The following is a 19,725-nucleotide window of genomic DNA, read 5'->3' on the forward strand; positions in this document are numbered from 1 at the left end:
GAAGTGGCAAGGATGCCTGTTCTTTCTGGAACCAAGGACCTCTGCCCATCCAACTGCCCCTGCACTGAAAAGTGGTCTAGAGAAGGCAGAAGTGGCCTGCCCAAAGGCAGTCTGGGCCGGAGTGGATGGGGGGGGTCCCCGTTCTTAGCCAGGGAAGACCCTCCTGAAAGACTGCCCTCTTGCGCTGCTGGTTCGCAGCACCAAGGAGTAGAGAGATACTGAGAAGGGAAAAATGAGAACTAGCCCTGAATCTCAGAGACCCTGAAAACCCCAACGATGTTCTTGGAAATGAGCAAACAGGAACGAATTCATCCTCAGCTAGTACCTTCTCTGTAAAAAATCACTGATAACCACCCACAATCCTCCCTGCATCTTCCCAGGTTGCATCAAATGCTATCTCCTCCAGGAAGGCTCCCTGGGTTTTCCTACCCACCTTTCAGTTTCTTTCCTAGCCCTCCATTGGGGTGGAATTATTAATTATTTATAAAAAGGACAAAAATTTGGCCTAAGAGTCCCTGCACAATGTCACTTTTGAAAGGATGCTTTCAACAAGAGTGGGGGTAGCATACCTGTGTTAGTTGAACTTTCCATAAACAAACGAAAGTTTTAAAGTGAGAAGGACATATTTTTCACCTGAGGAAAGCTGGGACCCAGAAGACAGCCATTTGCCTGAGGTCTCTGAACTGGAGCGTGGGCTGGCATGCGGAGGTCACTGACCGATGTTGTCCTGCACTGGCTCAGGTTTACAGAGCCACCAAAGTGACAGGATTTGCCCCCAGGGGTCAATTGCTCAACTGAAAACCCTTTCAGACTCTCCCAGGGCCTGGGCAGTTGCTGGTTCCTGGGGAGAGGATTAGGGGAGGGGGATGCAGAGCAAGCCTGAGGCGCAGCAGACTGAATTTACAGCCAGGCTCTCAACTGTGAGCACGGAGCGCCATCTGCCAGCCAACTTTGAGCAGGCTGCCTTATTTTATTGTTTTTATTTCCCAGCCCTAAATAGTTGTGTTCTCATCTCTTTCCCTTAAAAAAAAAAAAAAAAAAAAAAAAAAAAAAAAAAAAAAAAAAAAAAGGATTTCCTCATCAGAACCTGCCCCCCCAAATAAAAATCTTATTTTTTTGGTTTGTTTGTTTTTTAAATCTTGAGAGAGAAAACAAAACGGAAAAGCAAGACAGAAATGAGGGGATTGCTAAAGGGGCTGGTTTCTGCTCCCCATTTCTGTGCTGAGTGGCCCTCTGGGGGCGGGGGCTCAGCCCCTCTGCTCCACCAAAGACAGAAGGACGGATGGTCTTTTTCCAGACCCTGTGTCCTGGCAGAATGTCAAGACAGGCTCCCAATTTTGAGCCCATCTCAGTACCTGAAGTCAGACCCTCCCTCTGGGGAATCAAGGTTTCAGGGCCAAGAGAGAGAGGGAGGAAAGGAAGGAAGGACTGTGTACCTAAGAATCAGGGCACACATGTGTATGTGTGCCTGCTGGGTGAGTAGGGGGCTCTGTCCAGAACCCCCTTTCTCAAGCCTGTTCACCTGCTCACCGGGGCCATTACCTCTTTATACAAATGCTGACCACAGACCCTGCACTAACCATGGCAGAATTATCCCAAAATGGAGCGTTGTCCACATGTTTAAGAATAATTGGCTTTTCTGGATGTCACTTGGCAAATTTATGGAATTCGTGAGTAGAGGGCTAGACTCAACCAGGTCCCAGGAATGAGAACTCCTAACATCTAAGCCAGTGCTCTCTTTCCACCATCCTAGACGCTCAGGAAAAATTGGGGCTTCCCACCCCATCCCCCACTAGGACAATGTAGGAAGATAGCAAGGAATAATCACCATAAGCTCACCCCATGCCAAACAGCTCTGATATATGTGATTTCCTAAACCAGTCCAGAATGACTGGATCCCATCAGGAAAATTTCCAAAATCTATTTCAAGTGTCCATTTTAACACCTGTCCTGGCCATTGGTGTGCAGAACAGAGTGACCCACTATGCTTCCCTTACAGCGGCTAAAAGGAAGAAATGAAGTCACATAAGTGTTTAATGGTAAACAGCTATTAGTTTTCTGACAATCCAACTTTCAAAATCTTCCCCTAATGTTTGCCATTTGTTTCGGAGCCTTCTAAACATTTCCTTGAAGGATGCACTTGGTCCCAGACAAAATGTCGAAATCAACATTCAGTCAACACCCCTTGGGTAATTTCGAGGATTCTGCAATAAGGAGTTATTAGTAGGAAGAAACCCTGCTTAGCTGAGCTTGGAACATTTTAAAACATATTTCTAATTTAACACATCTAATACACAACATCAAACTACCTTGCCATTAAAAAAAATTAATAGTAAAGTGTTTAAATTAATAGCTAAAGTGTTTAAATTCATAATAGATGTCTGAAGTGTAGTTGGTCTCCCCCCAAACCCCCCCCCCCCCGCTACACTTTGCAATTAACTTAAAGGCCACAAATTCTAAATTCTCCAAGAAAAAAACCTTTAAAATTAAATCTCTGATGAATTTGTAACATCTGAAGGCTTTATGGAAATACCAGATGGGGACAAAAATGTAATGTTTTAGGCTCAAAATATAATAAAGAAGCAATCTAGTCTTCTTCCGTAATGATTACTTGGGAGAGGCTGGGTAGGTGCCTGTTTAGGAGTTAGACACTGTTTAAAAGTGAAATCATGACTTAGTCCAGTTATGATTATTCCAAAGTATTAGCTATAGTATCTGCCCTACGAATGGGGAGGTGTCCCCCATCCTGTCAAAGACCAAGTGCAAGCCTCCTGATCAGGAAATGTCCTTGGCACAACTAAGCCTTATTCCTGAAAGATCTAAGGTTGCCTTTCTCAGTACAGTCACCAACAGGCAACCTTCCCACTCTCCCTCCCAACCCATCCCTGCAAGGTAACTTCCTGCCTCGAGAAAGCCACTGCTCAGGGTTATGGGTCACCTCCATGCAGTGGGCTGGCTCCCTATGGGACTGGGACCAAGGTCACTCAGCTGATGGGGCCTACAACCTTGTTGCTGGGATGCACGCGTTGCCACTACAAGACTCAGTCGGTGCCTGCGGGACTCATGCATGCCCTTGTGTCTGTCCATATGTGCACACGTGTACGTGTGAGCTTGTGTATGTGTGAGTATGTGTACAGCACACATGTGTGCACATATCTTGTATGCCCATGTGTGGATATGTGAATACACACACACGTGTGTCCATGTGTGCGTTTGCGTGCTCACGTGCATGTGTGCATGTGTATATGCATATAGTTGTACATGCTTGTATCTATACATGTGTATGTGTGTGTCCGTGAGCACAGTGGGTATGGGCACATGTGTGTGCATATATTGTGTACTCATAAATATATGTGCATGTGAACATGTATTTACGTGTATGTATCCATGTGTGTGCACATATCTATACATGTGTGTGTGTGTCCGTGTCTGTGCGCACAGTGGGTATGGGCACATGTGTGTGCATATATTGTGTACTCATAAATATACGTGCATGTGAACATGTGTATATTTACGTGTATGTATCCATGTGTGTGTACGCCTACATGCTTGTATGTTCACGTGTGTGCATGCACATCCATATGCATATGTGCATGTTTTATGTGCTTGTGTATGTGTGCATGTGAATATGCATGCATTTGTGTGTATGTGGGTGCACTTGTGTGTATGTGTTCGTGTGTGTGCATGGGCGTGTGTATATGTGTGCATACTTGTGAGTGCATATGTGTGTACATATGGGAATGTGGACACGTGTGTATATATATCCATACGAATGCACGTGTATGAATATGTGCATGTGTGCGTGCTGTGTGCTCATGTATATGTGTGCATGTGTTGGTGCGTGTTCACATGCATGGGTGTGTGCATTCAGACGTGTCTGTCCATGTGTGCGCGTGAACACACATGTGGGTATGTGTATATGTGTGCATATTTGCATATATGTGTACTTGTGTGTTCGTATTTTGTGTTCACATGTGTGCATTTGTGTGTCCGTGTCAGTGAATGTGTGCCCGTGTGCATGTGTTTTGTGTGCACAAGTGTGTATGTGCACATGTCCATGTGCTCATATTTTGTTCATGCATATTTGTGTACTCATGTGTATGTGTGCATATGAATATGCATGCACATATCTGTATGTGTATATGTGTACATGGGCATGTGTATGTGTGCATAGTTGTGAGCACGTGTGTGTGTGCACATAGGCATGTGTGTATATGTGCCTGTGCACGTTTGTATTTCTATGTATGCACAAGTGTGCATATTTGTGTATGTGCTTGTGTGTGTATTCATCCATATGAGTGGGTGTACATGTGTGTTTTGTGCACTCATGTATATGCGTACCCGTGAATATGTGTGCATGTATTGGTGTGTGTTCATGTGGATGCATGTGTGTATTCACACGTATATGTCCATATGTGTGTGCACATGTGGGTATGTGCATGTGTGTATGTGTGAACATGTTTACATGTGTGTGTGCTGTGTGTTCATATTTTGTGTGCTTGCACCTGTGCATGTGTGTGTGCCCATGTGCATATGTTTTGTGTGCATGAGTGTGTATGTGCATGTGCTCATATTTTGAGTGTGTATATTTGTGTGCTCATGTCTATGTGTGCATGTATTGGTGTGTGTTCATATGGATGCATGTGTGTAATCACACGTGTCTGTCCATATGTTTGTGCACATGTGTGTATGTGCATGCATGTATGTGAGCATGTTTACATATATGTGTACTGTGTGTTCATATTTTGTGTGCTTGTATCTGTGCATTTGTGTGTGTGCCCATGTGCATGTTTTGTGTGCATGCATGTGTATGTGCATGTGCTCATTTTGAGTGTGTATATTTGTGTGCTCATGTGTATGTGTGCATATGAACATCTGTTCACATATTTGTGTGTATGTGTGTGCATGCATATTTGTGTGCATACTTGTGAATGCATATGTGTGTACACGGGCATGTGGACATGTGTGTATATGTGCACATGTACATTCATATTTCTGTGTACACAGGTGTGCATGTTTGTGCATGTACTTGTGTGTACATATATCCATACGAGTGTGTATGCACATGCACATTCATGTTTTGTGTGCTCGTGTGTGTGCACCCGTGAGTATATGTGCATGTGTTGGTGTGTGTTCATGATCACATATACATGTGCATTCAGACATGGGTATGTGCATGTGTATATATGTGCGCATATAATGTGTACTTATGTTCATTTTGTGTGTGCTCGCATGTGTGCATTTGTGTGTGCTTGTCCATATGTGTGCCCGTGCACATTGTATATGTTTGCAATTGTTTTGTGTGCACGAGTGTGCACGTGCAGGTGTTCATATTTTGTGTGTGCATATTTGTGTGCTCATGTGTGTATATTTGTGTGCGTGTGTATGTGTACATGCATGTATTTTGTGTTTGTGCACACACCTGTGCATGTGTGTATATTTGTGCATATACTGCATGTGTATTGCGCTCGTGTGTGTGTGTGTGTGTGTGTGTGTGTGTGTTTGTGTTGCATCTAGTGGGTGGAGGTCAAGGATGCTACAAACGCCTTAGAGTGTACAGGACTGGCCCCAGGATTAGATGGGGCGGAGCCACTGTGGAACACCTCTTTGTTAGACAGAGCCTGCTCAAATGCTACTAAGATCCCAGCACAGAGCCAGCCAACAGAGAGAGATCACAGCTTAAATAGAAAAGGCTGGGTCTGACTGGGTTTTGGGGCTATGAAACCCTGGTTTTGCCCTGGGGGTCATGGGAGTAAAAGTGAAGTGGGATTCTCCCTGCCTTGCTGGCTCCTCCCCTCCCTTTTCATTCCTGCCAGGGCCGGGACAGGTATCCTTACCTTATCCCACCTCACCATCTAGTGGCCACCTGTATATCAGCTCACAGTCCCCATTTCCGGGCCCTTGGAGAGCCAGTCACTAAAAAAGTCACCCCTGAGGTGGGCAGTGGGCTGGAGGACCCGGGAGGGAGTGTGTGGTTTTATGAATAAGCTAAGTAAGCATCTTGTAGGCCTACAGGCCTGTCCAGAGAATGGCTGCAAGGAATTAAGATGGACACTTTAAAAGATTTCAGAAGGCCATGAAGGCCCCAAAACTCAAGGTGCTAATGACAAATAAACTTTCCCTTTTGGACCCCACAGGGCTTCTGCCTAGGTCCTTAGGACATGCAGGCGTAGCATCGATAAGCACAGATAAGAAAATGGCACCCATTTCAAAGGGTGTGTTAAGGTGGTTAAGTAATTTAAGTACCTCTGTCTTCCTAAGTAATTCTGCCTACCCTTGACAGGTTTTTGTTTGTTTGTTTTCAGTTGGACCCATTAGCTACTTTTATAGCTAAGGAAGCTGAGGCCCTGGCATATGGCCCCAGAGGTTGGGGTGTGGCATGGACACCTGCTGAGAACAGACCCCCTCACTTCATTTCCTGTGGCAGACCCCTGGCTAGCAGCCCTTCCTGGTGCTGGGCCACACACAGCGCGTGACTTCAGTTTTTGTGCGTCATTCATCCTAAGCCTTAGCCTTTTCGGAAATCTCACAGCTGCAAACTTACCTGGCTGCAGGTGCCCTGTTAAAAAAAACCTTCACAGTCATTTGCACATCAGCAGGCAGTGTGATGAGAGGCAGAAGTGTTCAAATAGGACAGAGGAGAGAGGTGATGTGGTCTTTTGACTCAGGGGAGAAGTAAGAGCCGGACAATTAAACAGAGGCTCTCACTGCCCAAGTTCATAGTTCCTCCCAAAAATCCATTCTCAGCACGGCACCCCGCCTGCGAGAGCTTAACTGTGGGCACAAGACATTTCCTTCCCATTAGCAGCTCATTAGAGGAAGTTTAAGGTGCGACTGTGTCCCACACACGAAATGTGTGACAACGTCGGAAATGCTGACTGACTCATCATAAATTCGGGATCAGATAACAATTGGTACCTTTTTACCTCTCTCCTCGCCCCAAATTGAACCATTAAGAAAAATTCCGTGAAAGCTAATGTTCAACTTCTGTGGGCAGAACTCCGTGAGTCGAAATGCTCACGAACTTTCCTGAGGTTGAACAAATTACTCCGCAATGCAATTTGGGATTTTCGCTCTAAGTGAGTAAAGCAGAGCCACCCTCCCTTCATCGTCAGTGCTCTGTCACAGATGAGTTACCCAACACCCCTCCCTTACCACAGGCCCAGTGGCTGCCATGCAAAACAGCTCGGATCATCCTCACTGGATGATCGGAGTCCGGAGAACCCTGTCTCCACTGAGCGTGATGGGCAACCCCCCTGAAAAGGCCCACGTTGCATTTTCGTGTCGTTCCCTACCTTCTTCGTGGCGGTCTCGTCCTCTTCCGCTCCCAAGGGCTGGCCTTGTCCGCCATGTGGCTGTCCGGAAGGAAACTGGAAACTAAAGACAATCTTTTTTTCTTTTTCTGCATGTGTGATAAGCATAGAGCAATCTGCACACAGGTCCCAGAGCTTGACCCCAACATTGATGTGATTTAATGAAGAGGTGGCGGGGAACCAGGGCTGGGTGACACTTCTTCAGAAAAAGCCAAAACATCCTCGCTCGACCACGCCGCTCACCCGAGAGTGACCTCACACAATCACCAATCTGATAAGGTGTCATCTGTTTACTGTTAGGGCTCGCCTTCGTTTACAAAAAGTGTCCAAAGAGTGTATCTGAAACCGAGAGGCGGAACAAGTGGCTACCCGGACTCTTCGAACTGAGCAGCGATCAATCTCACAGGGAATACAGAAAACAAAACAAAACACAAAACAAAACAAAACAAAACAAAACAAAAACCTCACCGGGAGCAGAAGAGTTAAAAAGGAGAAGTAAAGTTCTAAAAATGCTGGTTGCCACTCACTGGAACCCCCCCCCCCCCCCCCGCAGGCCCTGGGTTGGGGACCCCCGTCCAGGCCCCTCTCCCCAGGGGAACTTCACTTCTAGTCTCGGGCCTTCTTTTCAGAGGCATGAAGGGCAGTGACATTGCCTCCCTGTCTCGAGGCTGGCAGGCCAGGGCAACTGGGCCTCTCACTTGCCTTCACACTTCCCTGCAGGTCTCCTGCCAGGGTAACCACGGGCCAGAACCAAGACCCTTTCCATCCAATTCAATTAAATCCCGTAAGGCGGGTGCCAGCAGGCCCAGCAGGGCCGGAGAGGGTTAATTAGACTGGACCACCTGTTCCACTGATGGCGGGGACCCTGCGGTATCAACTGAGCCTGCCTGCCTTTGTTTTGAAAAGTGCTACATCCCCTGACAAATTTGATTTAAAAATGGACAACTGTCAGGTTAATGTCACATTCCACTGGGCTCCGGGAGAACCGCACTTGGCCCCTGGTGAAAGAAGCCAACAAGCAGAGACCAGTTTTCACCGGCTGTCACATGCTTCCTCAAAGTCACCTGATACAGAGATTTTAAGAGGCGTAATATTGCTGGGGTGAGGGGTTTGTTTTATTTGGTGGGGAAATCAATTCTAAAAAGAAGAGGCATGACCAGTATAAAGAATTTCAAATCTAGTCAATTAGGTTATCTTCCTAAAAAGAAACTTACTTTCTTGCTTAATACCGACCTTCCTGCATAAAAATCAAAGGTGATTTCTAAGATTATGCACTGACTCTCACTAAGCAGGAATTAGCCCTTGCTAAAAGGGAGAAATACTTTTAAAAAAATCACTCTGAAGGACTCTGAGCAACAGTTATTTTAATAGAGTCATTAGCTCCAAGGCAGGCTTCTAAATAGTCTATTATACCAGAACACTAAAAATGTAAGGAAGCAATGCATAAAAACAACTGCATTTTAAAATTATTATTTTTAGTGGAAACCTGAGTCAATAGGAAAGCTTTAGATCCTGAAGAAAACCACAGGGGGATTTTAAAAAGACTCAAAAGAAAACCTGCATTTAAAAGGAAAAGAAAAAGGAAAAAAAAAAAAAAAAAAGCCAGCAAATGAGCTAAGGCTGCAGTGTTGGCTGATGAGCTAAAGCAAATGGTGGAAACTGGATATTGCCGTGGCAATGACAGGTGTCTCTGGAATGGGGGAGCTCGTGTTTCGCATACACTCCATGGACATTTATAACCAGGAATCTGCCAGGCTCTGGCTGTAAATCAGAAAGCAGAAGACTGCCGGTCACCTGTCATCTGACAAGGGATTTTAAGAACACACAGTACGCTTGCAATCATGCTGTACATTTAATGATGTGATACAGCGACTGCTGCGTTTTTGGATAAGCATGGATTCCTTCACTTACCTTGCAGGCCTTGAGCAAAAGTCCCTGACATTCAATCTCTGATTTGCCTATGAAATGGGGTCCTAGCGTGTTTTTATTGCCCAAGGCTGTTTCAAAGGACAAATGTGACTCTATGAAAGGCTTTTAGAAATACAATGAGAATGTGTTGTCCTTATGCGGAATCATTGCTGTGCCTGGTTACTAAGAACTCCAGGGCCATTGTGTATCCTCTTCTCTGGGTCAGCAGGGACACACAAAACAGCTTCCTACCAGTTTTTCATGGTATATAGAATGAGGATAAATTATAAAAATTAATCTGCCTGGATAGGAAAACACACAGGTTTTTTGTTTGTTTTTTTTGTGTGTGTTTTTTTTTGAGAAATCTAGGGGAAACTGGATTCTAAAAAACAGGCAAGCACTTCGGCCTTTGAGAAGCACAAAACACTATGGGGAGACAGAGGAGGGAAAATAATAAGTCTCTTACTTCTAACAATGTTGTGGCCAGATAGGCCATATCCTTTCCATGGCACTGAACAGCTCAGAGGAGCCATTTTGAATGGAGAAAAATTAGTGGGGTTTTTTGGAGGAAAAAAAAAAAAAAGCCTCCTGCAAGATGGCTGCAATGCAGCACTGTTGCACCTGGTGGCTGGTGGTAGCATAAATAAATCACCAATTAATTGAGACTCGCTGTACAAATGAAGCCTCATGGCAGAACGGCCATTAGTACAGGGAGCATTTTGTCTGCACAGTTTTAATAAATGCAGCAGCTACTAAGAAATTCTAACAGAGCAGCCCCTTCAATCCTTAAGACATGAGGAAATTTAGGATCCAAAAACTGGTAAAGCCTCCAAAATTATCCAAAAGGGCAACAGAAACATGGAAACAGTCTATTATTGGATAGTGTTGAATAAGAAAAAGCCTTTAACACTTTAGATATTCTAGAATTCTAGTCATGTTATTGATTCTTTCTACCTACCTACCTATCTTTTCTCCTTTAGGATTCCCTGACTACAGCAGAGGGAACACAGTAATATGATAGCAACTTTGTATGGTGATGGATGGTTACTAGGTTTTTTGTGATGATCTCTCCATAAGGGATATAAGTGCCGAATCACTATGTAGTACAACTGGAATTAATATAATATAGTGTTTTTATTTATTTATTTTTTAAATCTGTCATGTTAAGCTGTTCGGGCAATAAGAACACAGAGTACATATACACAAATGCACACACACATTTTTAAAGCCACAGATGAATCTGCATGTCACAAATTCAGAGTCACATCAAAGGATGGTCATTTGTTCTGCATTTTCAGTGGCAGGAAGATGGATGTCTTGTTTTATGTGTTAGGAGTAGAATGTTAGTAAAAGGCTTGTTCTAAATATAAGGCCTCATTCTCCCTACTCTCCCCCTCCCCAGTGAGAAACTCAGACCCAGATGTATGAATGAATGGCACTTGGGCAAAATGAAACCTGGAGAGAAACTATAAGCCTGGCTACCTGAATTTAGGCCCATGCCACCTGTGGCTGAGGTTTGGTCTGCTGGACCACCACCCTGGAAGCAGAGCCAGGATGATGGCAAATTTCCTGTGACTGAGGTTAACACCTCACTCCCCACCCCCGCCCCCTAATATAAAACAAGGGTGACTTCTAATATTCTTTAAGACTCTGCCTCAGACAGAGACCATTTGCTGGTGGGTTGATGTCTGTATCATCTATGGTATAAGCCTCCAGTGCTGATTTGAGTGGACTGTGCTCCCTGCCCTGCATCCCCTTTTTCCCCCGCTCAAATAGAGGGCCCAAGTCATTTCACAAATAAGGCAACTGAGGCCCCAGAAGGCAAGGGACACTGCGTGCCCACTAGGGGTCAAGTGCACTGTAACTGACTCCTGTCTTTACCCAATTGTGTCTCCCCCATCGTGGGCTGTGCTTGGAATATTGAAATGGGACTGTTGTGGCAAAACCAGCTGTTTGCAGGAAAACAGTGCATTGTCATTTGAGGCTCGGTGGCTTTAGTGCAGTGGGACATCCGAAATGTTCTTGGGAAAATGATGATGTCATTATCTTTATGGGTGGGCATAAATGACCATCACATTTAACACTGTGATTTGTGAGAGACGCACATCACAACAGCATACAGCCATGTCCATGATGTCATTAATTAAAACCAGGACACATTATAAAGTGCTTAACAAATATTTAGCAAAGCCTTAGAAATGGTGATCTTCAAATCCCTTGAAAGGTCTTAGAAAATAAAATAAGGAAATTCACTTTGGAATTTTTATTTAAGCCACACATTCAGACCATTGCTAATTACTGCTTTGATTAACTGTGACACAAGAGTCAACACTCCAGATTGGAGCTAAAGGAGTCTGGAGGGGGCAAAGAGGGTGGAGACTGGGCGGGGCCAGGGAAGGACATGAAGATGGGGCGGGCGTCTTGCTGTGGTGGAAGATGTGCCCCCACCCCCGTAAGGGAGGGGGGCAGGCAGAGGGCCCCCAAAGGTACCCTTCTAATATGATTATGAGCACAAGACCTCTTTAATGTTTTTCAATCACCAGCCCATTTGCAGAGGATCTTACCTTTGAGCCTCTTTGCCCCCAGCTAAAGCTACCTGAAAAGATGCACATGCAAACATTTACAGATTTCACAAGTCATGGTCAATTTTATCACGTTTTGTCCACACACTTAAAATACACTCGGAGCATTTTAAAAAATGATTTATTTTAATTGCATTTGAAACATGACTGTGGTCCACTCCCAGGCATCCCTCTTTTACCTAAGCCCCTCCTACTGCATGAGCGGGGAAAGTGTCAATGATGGGCTTACCTCGGGTGGTCCGGGGAAGGGGTGGGTGAGTGGGTGGGGGGATGGATTATCTCATGTTTTTAATAACAGCCACGCCCACCCCCTCGGAACCGGCCCCGCGTGGTTTGCATCCAGACTTGCCTAGAGCATGTTTGCGTGCTTTTCCCGCCCCCATCCCACCCCCGCCCCTCCACCAGGTGAGCCGAGTGTGTGCAGAATGCCGAACTTATGTGTGCAGCCCCTGACGCCCCAGATACCTGAGTGTCTGGTTTTTTTTTCAACCGTAAAGGCGAGAGGGTTTGGCGGAGGAATGAGAAGAGAGGAAACGCTTAGCGCAAAGGGAAAAAAGAGAGAGACACACAGAAAACAAGGTTATGCAGGCCATCAGGAGGCGGCCCCCGGCCCCTGCGCGGGGCGCCCACCGTATTACCAAGATGTCCCACCGCCTTCTCTCCGCGTTTTCCACGCCGCCCGCTGCAGAGCCGGCTGGCAGGACCGCAGAGAGTGCGGACGCACCAAGTTTGCGCCCGCGCCATGGCGCACAACACAAGGCAGCCCGCTCCCCAAACAAGTACACAGTCGGCGGGTGGTTCGGGGTGCCAGGGGTGGGAACTGGGGGACACTTTAGCGCATGTCATGCACAGCCGGACACAATATGGACACCAAACACACACCAACAACAAGCTGTCTTGAGTTCAAGCAGCCGTGCCAGGCGAGGCGGGGCGCGCCTTTCCCAACGACCCCATCCCACCACGGCCACAAACAGCTCAGCCGGGCCCCCCCAGGCCCCTCCCCGGCAGCTCCTGGCTCACCTGTAGACCCCGCCTGTCAGGACGCGCCCCCGGCCTCTCAGGCTGGCCCCCACCCTGTGAAGTCGGGTCGTCCTGCGGCCACGGCCGCGGCCCCTGGCACGCTCAGCTGGAAACGACCCCAGTGTTGTACACCATCTTTTTTTTCCCTTTTCTCCGCGCCGCGCGTTCACTCCGGCCACCCGAGCCCACCCGCGCCCTCCGCCGCCCGCTCCCGGGGCAGAGAGGGGCCCGCGCGGGGACTCCTAGCAGGCTCTCCGGCCTCCGCCCGGCCGCCCGCCGCCCGCCGCCCGGCCCCGGGCCCCGGGCAGCCCTGCCTCCCGCTCCCGCTCCCGGGCGGCCCTGCTCGCCACGGGCAGAGTCCGCCGCTTTACCTAGAAGCAGCAGGCGGTGGGAGCACATGAAATCCACCCTCTCGGGCCCGAGCTGTCGGTCGAGGAGCTGGCCGCCGTGCCATCTTGGGTCTCCCTGCTGGGCGAGGCGCTGGGGGAACTCCCGTCGTCGGTCCCGCTCCAGCATAGGAATCGAGACCTGGCCGCCGGCTCCGGACTGGGCTCCCTTGCGCTTGCTTTTGCCTTTTTTGCCGAAGCAGCAGGGGAGGAGCCATTCGAAGAACTCGCGGAACACGTTACGCTTCGACTTTCGGCTGCGGCTGCGGCCACGATCTCCGTCTCCGTCGTTCTCGCCGCCGCAGGGCAGGCATCCCCACTGGCCCTCGCTGGACTCGTCGCTGCTGCTGGCCCATCCTGGGTCGTCTCCGCCGTCTCCGCCGTCGTAGGCCCTCGCCCGGTACAAGCGAGCAGGTGGTGCAGCAGGCGGATCGGCAGGCTGAATCTCGGGGCTCGGGGGCCTGAGGAAGCGGGGGTCGGGGCGGACGATGGGACGGTGGTCGGACTGGGATCGCCTGGCTGGGCCTGCCCACCGAGCGGACAGCTCTCGAGCTGTCTGGGCATCTCGAGCAGCCCGGGACACGCGGAGGGCTGCGTTGTGTGGACCATAGCAGGAGGGTGGGACTCCCCAGGCTGCAGACGCATAGGGGACTGGCCGGGGGGCAGGATCGGGCCGGCGGGCAACACGGGGTGGGACAGCGGGATCTGCCCTGGCAGTGGGATCTGCCCCGGCGATGGGGGGCCGGGGGGCAACAGGGGGTGGGATATCTGCATCTGCCCCTGCGGCAAGATCTGCCCCAGTGACATCGGGGCGGGGGGCAACAGGGGGTGGGGCTGCAGGATCTGCCCCGGCGCTGGCGGGATCTGCCCCGGCGCTGGCGGGATCTGCCCCGGCGCTGGCGGAATCTGCCACGGCGGGATCTGCCAGGGCGGCTGGCTCCGCTGCGGCTGCCGGGTAGTTGGGAGAGGCTCCGGGAGCAGTTGGTGCATCAACGGCTGCTCCAGCGTCAGGAGCTCCGGCGTCTGGAGCTTCGGGGGCCGCGGCGACAGGAGCTCGGTCTCCGTCTCCGTCTCCGTCTCCGTCTCCGTCTCCGGCTCCGGCTCCGAGAGAAGGGAGCTGGTCTCCCTCTGCGGCTGCGGCTGCAGCGGGGGCTGCTGAGCTTCCTTCCATCTCGGCTGCTTCTCCTTCAACTGGGGGTCTCTCTCCCTCTGCCTGCTCTGCCGCGGCTGGGGCTCCGGAGACCTCGATGGGCGGGCTGTCTGGCGCGATTGGCGGGCTGTCCATGTTGACGGGAGCGTCGCCGACCCCAACGGGAGGGGATTCAATTTCGAGCTGGGGTCCGGGGACCTCCATCGGGGGGCTGAAGCCCACGGAGTGTGGAAGAGCTCTGGCTGCCTCTCCGGATGTGCTGGCGATGGCTCCGGGGACCAGGCGGGGGGGCTCGTTCGCGGCGGGAGCGAGGACGATCGCACTCTGCTCCGCGACTGCCGCGGAGTGGCCGCCGCCACCGTCGTGGATTTGTAGGGGAGCTCGGGGGAGCCCGGGGGGTGGGCTGTCGTGCCCACGGACTGCTCCATCAAATGCAAATGGCATAGACTCCTCCAGGGGAGGGCTGCCGCTTCCGCCGCAGCCTGCGTAGGCAGGGCTGCGCACTCGGGGCGCCAGTGAGGGGGCGCTAAAGACCCCCGCGGCGGGGCCTCCGGGAGCGCGCCCGCTCCGTGAACGAGGCTGACTGCTCCCCCCGCCCCCGGCAGGCTGCTCCCACTCGAAGGGCATGGCTTCTTCCGGCGGAGGGCTGTAGCCTCCCAGCTCTGCTCCGGCCTCACCGCGGGCTCCGGGCTGCACGGGCGCTGGGCTGTCGGCGCGGGGGCCTGCATGGGCCCCCCTGGCGTCTGCAGGCCGCCCCAGGACAGGCCAGAAGCCTCCCCCGCCGGGCTGCTGGACCTCGAAGGGCATGGCTTCCTCCGGAGGTGGGCTGTAGCTTCCGTGGGCTCCGACTTCCGGGCCTGCCTCGCCCTGCACGTGGGGTCTGGAGGGCTCTGGAGGTCCGCGGGCCTCGCCGTCAGTCTCGACGGGGACGGGCTCCCTGGAAGGCGATGGGGCCTCCATTTCTTCGGCTGCGCCAAGCCCAGCACGGGGGGCAGCTGCCCCTGAGGCTTCCAAGGGTGGTTGCTCGGGCTATTATTTCTCGAGTTCAGGGGGGAGATGGCGTTGTCCTGACATATGGTTGCCGTAGAGGCAGTGGCACATGCCCATAACACGGTGGCGGCCTCTTAATCTATATTTGGGGCTCCGTGAGACGGAGCACCCAACCAAACTAGGGTGAAAAAAATACTTTCCAAGAAAATGAAAACAAAATTACCAGCCAGCCGGTTCTTCAACCTCACTGTCCAATCCCCGCTGGGCTGGGGGTTGAGGCCCTCAAACCCTAGGCTGTGGTAGAAGCAATTCTCTTGTTGCTGGTGGCATCTCAGTTCCTTCCTGGCCACTTTTTACCTCCTGGGGCTGCTCACGGCGCCTCCCCTCCCCCACGCCCTATCCTGGGCCCCCTCCTCAGACTCTGTCTCTGTCTCTGTCTCTGTCTCTGTCTCTGTCTCTCTGTCTCTCAGGGCTCTCCAGGCTAGCTCCGCCCCTTTGGATGCGAGGAGCGCGCCGATTCGGTCCGAAAGTCGCACGCAGAGCTCCCCCTCGGCCGCCAGAGGCCGCCGGCGGGGGCCCGGGCAGCTGCGGGAGCCGCTTCCGCTGCCTGCAGCCCGGGCCTTGGGGTCCGGGGCGGCGAGCAGGCCTCGCAGGGATGTGGCGGCTCCTCCGCTCCGCTCCGGACTGCCGGGAGCTGTCTGCTCTCGCTCCCTGGCCGCAGCACGCTGCTGCGTGAGGCCACGTGACGCACGACGTGGGTCCGGGACGCGGAGCGCAGGAGCTGCCACCCTCCCTCCCAGACGCCAGGCTCTCCTTGGAGGGAGGGGGGAGCTGCAGGAAGGTTTCATAACCCCAAAACACTCCTGAGCCCGAGCCGCAGCCCCCAGCTCTGCGCAGCCTGCGATCCCGGGCCCAGATCCCAAGCACAGGGCGTTAGGAAGGGGGCGAGGGCGCGCGCGGGGATGCGACAGGTGGTCGCGAGCCCACCGATGGGGAGGGCAGGAGGCGAGGGGCACGGCGATGCCGAGCGTGTGCACACAGTTTGTTTTTAAAAAGCCTCGGGGCACTTTCCGGCGCCGCTGCAGCTTTGGTTGGCCGGCTTTGCAGGGGCTGGCTCCTGTCAATCACCTCACAGCCCCCTCCCCACGGCGCTCTGGGGTCTCCGCGGGCGCCGCGCGGGCCGGGGTCCGCGTTCACGCGGACAAGTGATCCGGGGAATAAGAGGGTCTCGGGTCTGCATCACGGAGACCTTCTCCAGCGGTCGCCAACCGGCGGACCACAGACCCCTGGGGGTCCGTGAGGTCCGAAAGGTTGGCGACCGCTGGTTTAAGGAAACCTTTGGCGCAACGGTCGCCAAGCGGTGGTCCGCGGGCCACGGGGGGTCCGGGAGGCCCGAGGGTGGGCGACCCCGGCCCGCGGTAACGGCGGCAGCACGGAGGGAGGGCGGAAGGGGACGCGGGGCGAGGAAGAGACCTCAGAGACAGCAGGCCTCAGGTGTTCGGGGGTCCTACCGCTCTGGGGAAGGGTGAAAGGGGATTTCATGGGGATTTAAGGCGGATTTGGGGTGCGTTCAGAGACTGTTCAACCCTGTGCGCGCTGAGCCCAAAGGCACCCACCACGCCGTGCCGCGCTGTGCGGGCAAAGGCGGCCGCGGTGCCTGCTTCCCGCCTCGGGCGCCCGCCGCAGCGTCCATTAGTCCCCTCCGCCCCCGGCCCCGCTCCAGCCCCCTCCTCTCGCTCTGGTATCTCCAGGTAGCCGCTTTATTTTCCAACTGCTAGAGCCGCAGAGGCGGCAACAAGCCTGGCCCTAAAGCCCGCGGCCGCCGGCTGCGCTCCCGCCTCTGTGGCGCGCGGGGGGCTCGCAGCCGGAGGGGAGGGAGACCCCCGCTGCCGGGTGGGCTCTGCGCATGTGTGTGCTGCTCGCGCTCGGGGGTCTGCAGTCAGATTAGAAACACGAGGAAAAAAAAAAATCTCTGCTTGCGAATCTCGTAAAATCCGCGGCATGGGCATCAGGTCTGTGTTGCCAGCGGGTGACACGGGCCTGCGAGCCATCTTTAAGCGGCCGCGGGGCTTGGGGACCACCCGGCCTGCAGAGCGGATGGCACGGGGATGAGTGTCACACAGGGTGGGCTGCGGCAAGCGAGGCGCAGCGCCTGCATCCGTGTACTGCCGCGCCGCAGGTGGATCTCTGTATCCGTGGATCCCTGTACCGACGTGCCGCGGGTGGATCCCTGAATCGGTGGATCCTTGTATCCACGCGCCGCGGGCGGGCGAACCACTCACGATGCAATCTCATTAAACCCACCATTTCCCTTTCAGAACGAGGAGACCCCAGCCCGGCGCAGCATGGCCCCCTCGTCTGCCATCCAGCGTTGCCGCGCTGCGCGGAGGGATGCCGACAAAGTGCAACCCTGGGTAACGTTTGGATCCCCCCGACAGGTGCATCGTCTCACTTCCGGGGGTCCACACGCTCCCAAATGTCAACACTGAACTTCGGTCTAAACTTTAGCAACTACACCCACGTGCAAAGACGGCTCAACCATTTGAACAATCACTCAACGTGCCAATTGGGTCCCAACAGTCAACTCGCTCCCCTTTGACCCCCAGTGCTGGGTCAGCCATTGGGCCGGGGTCACGCCAATCAAGGCTGCCTGGCGAATGAGCAGGGGGCGTCGAACCGGAAACCGGATGTGAGTGGGAGGTCCCTTAGGGGGCGCCGAGTTGGAACGCCCTAAGAGGTGGTGCTACTTGGAAGCTGTTGGCGGGCGTGTATATGGCGGCCAGGCCCGGGATGCCACGAGGTCAGCGGGCACTGGGGGTCCCCTCTTCCTGACTCCGACACTCACCAGGCTGGAGGGGAGGTCGGGGCTCACAGGGGCCAACTCCTGGTCTCACTGATGGCGGTGGGCAAACATACCATCAGTGAGAGCGAGCTGACCGCCCCATGCAAATGAGAGCCCCGATGGATAAGGAGTTGAGGCGACGGGGATGCCGAAGAGCAAGGTCAGTAGATGTTGGGGTTGGAGCCCCAGGGAGGCCGCGGTGGGGTCCCCAAAGGGATGATTGCTCTCCTGAGAGCTCGCTCTTTCCCAAAGCGCTCTCCCTCAAGGAGTGAGTACAGACTCCCTTTGTTCCACACGCTCACGGGCCCGGGACCCCTGTGTTCCTCCCTCTTCCCGGCACCTGGCCGTTAGCAGGAGAGCGCGCTTTGAGGGGATAAGGATCGGGCAGTTGGCCTAACCTCCATTCTAAAGGGTAAACAGCATAGATGTGAAAGAAAAGACCGTCAACTGGGGGATCTTGAGTGTCTTGATGAAGGTAATGGCATTTCAAATGAGCTTCCAAAGAGGGACAGAGGGCTTGCTTTACTATGAATAGGAGGTGGGGGATGGTTGGTGTTGGCTGGCGGTGAACTAAGATGGTTGGAAACCACGTGTAGGGCTGCGGAGAGAGAGCATCCTGTGGGGTCTTGGAGGAGCAGTTGGAGAAAGCAGGAAAGTTAGATGGGGTCTCTCCAGGATATGGTGAAGTATCAGGGCAAGCAATTTTGAAGCTATTTTGGTAGGAAATGGAAGTGTTGATTTTTAATTAATTAATTTATTATTTACTTTTTTGTCCTGCAAGTGAGGATTTGAGGCTAGTTTCAGTACAAAGGTTAGAGGGGGTCTCTCCAGGATATCATGAAGTATCAGGGCAAGCCTACCAAAATTTTGAGGCTATTTTGGTACTAAATGGAAGTGTTGGTTTTATTTATTTATTTACTTTATTTATTTGTTTACTTTTTTGTCCTGCAAGTGAGGATTTAAGGCTAGTTTCAGTACAAAGGTTAGAGGGGATCTCTCCAGGATATGGTGAAGTATCAGGGCAAGCAATTTTGAGGCTATTTTGGTAGGAAATGGAAGTGTTGATTATTTATTTATTTATTTATTTATTTATTTATTTATTTATTTATTATTATTTTTGTCCTGCAAGTGAGAATTTGAGGCTAGTTTCAGGACAAAGGTTAGATGGGGTCTCTAGGATATCATGAAGTATCTGGGCAAGCAATTTTGAGGCTATTTTGGTAGGAAATGGAAGTGTTGATTTTTAATTAATTAATTTATTTATTATTTACTTTTTTGTCCTGCAAGTGAGGATTTGAGGCTAGTTTTAGGACAAAGGTTAGATGGGGTCTCTCCAGGATATCATGAAGTATCAGGGCAAGCCTACCAAAATTTTGAGGCTATTTTGGTAGGAAATGGAAGTGTTGATTTTTAATTAATTATTTACTTTTTTGTCCTGCAAGTGAGGATTTGAGGCTAGTTTCAGGACAAAGATTAGATGGGGTCTCTCCAGGATATCATGAAGTATCAGGGTAAGCAATTTTGAGGCTATTTT

General features: G+C 51.8%; 2 protein-coding genes across 7 annotated transcripts in view; one reads left to right on the forward strand and one right to left on the reverse strand.

The window, feature by feature from the left end:
* GNAS (GNAS complex locus) overlaps window positions 1-19,725 on the reverse strand; it is a 54,840-nt gene that overhangs the window by 26,390 nt on the left and 8,725 nt on the right. For 3 of the 5 annotated variants that reach the window (XM_084888011.1, XM_084888010.1, XM_084888009.1), the window contains exon 1: window positions 13,195-15,334. The exons of 1 other annotated variant lie outside the window; for it this stretch is intronic. In XM_084888011.1, the coding sequence (XP_084744137.1) occupies window positions 13,195-15,319 (2,125 nt within the window). In that variant the 5' untranslated portion in view covers window positions 15,320-15,334. Of the gene's footprint in view, window positions 1-7,295; window positions 7,378-12,823; window positions 12,930-13,194; window positions 17,662-19,725 lie in introns of those variants that run through there. One more of the 5 variants, XR_014795343.1, reaches the window with a different exon arrangement.
* LOC311624592 (uncharacterized protein) overlaps window positions 13,511-19,725 on the forward strand; it is a 32,632-nt gene continuing 26,417 nt past the window's right edge. Inside the window, exons 1-2 of one of the 2 annotated variants that reach the window (XM_084888017.1) lie at window positions 13,511-13,626; window positions 17,668-18,351. In XM_084888017.1, the coding sequence (XP_084744143.1) occupies window positions 18,293-18,351 (59 nt within the window). In that variant the 5' untranslated portion in view covers window positions 13,511-13,626; window positions 17,668-18,292. The remainder of the gene's footprint in view (window positions 13,627-17,667; window positions 18,352-19,725) is intronic. The other variant, XM_084888018.1, reaches the window with a different exon arrangement.

The sequence above is a fragment of the Pipistrellus hanaki genome, assembly GCF_964339955.1.
Source record: "Pipistrellus hanaki genome assembly, chromosome: 6".
NCBI lineage: Eukaryota > Metazoa > Chordata > Mammalia > Chiroptera > Vespertilionidae > Pipistrellus > Pipistrellus hanaki.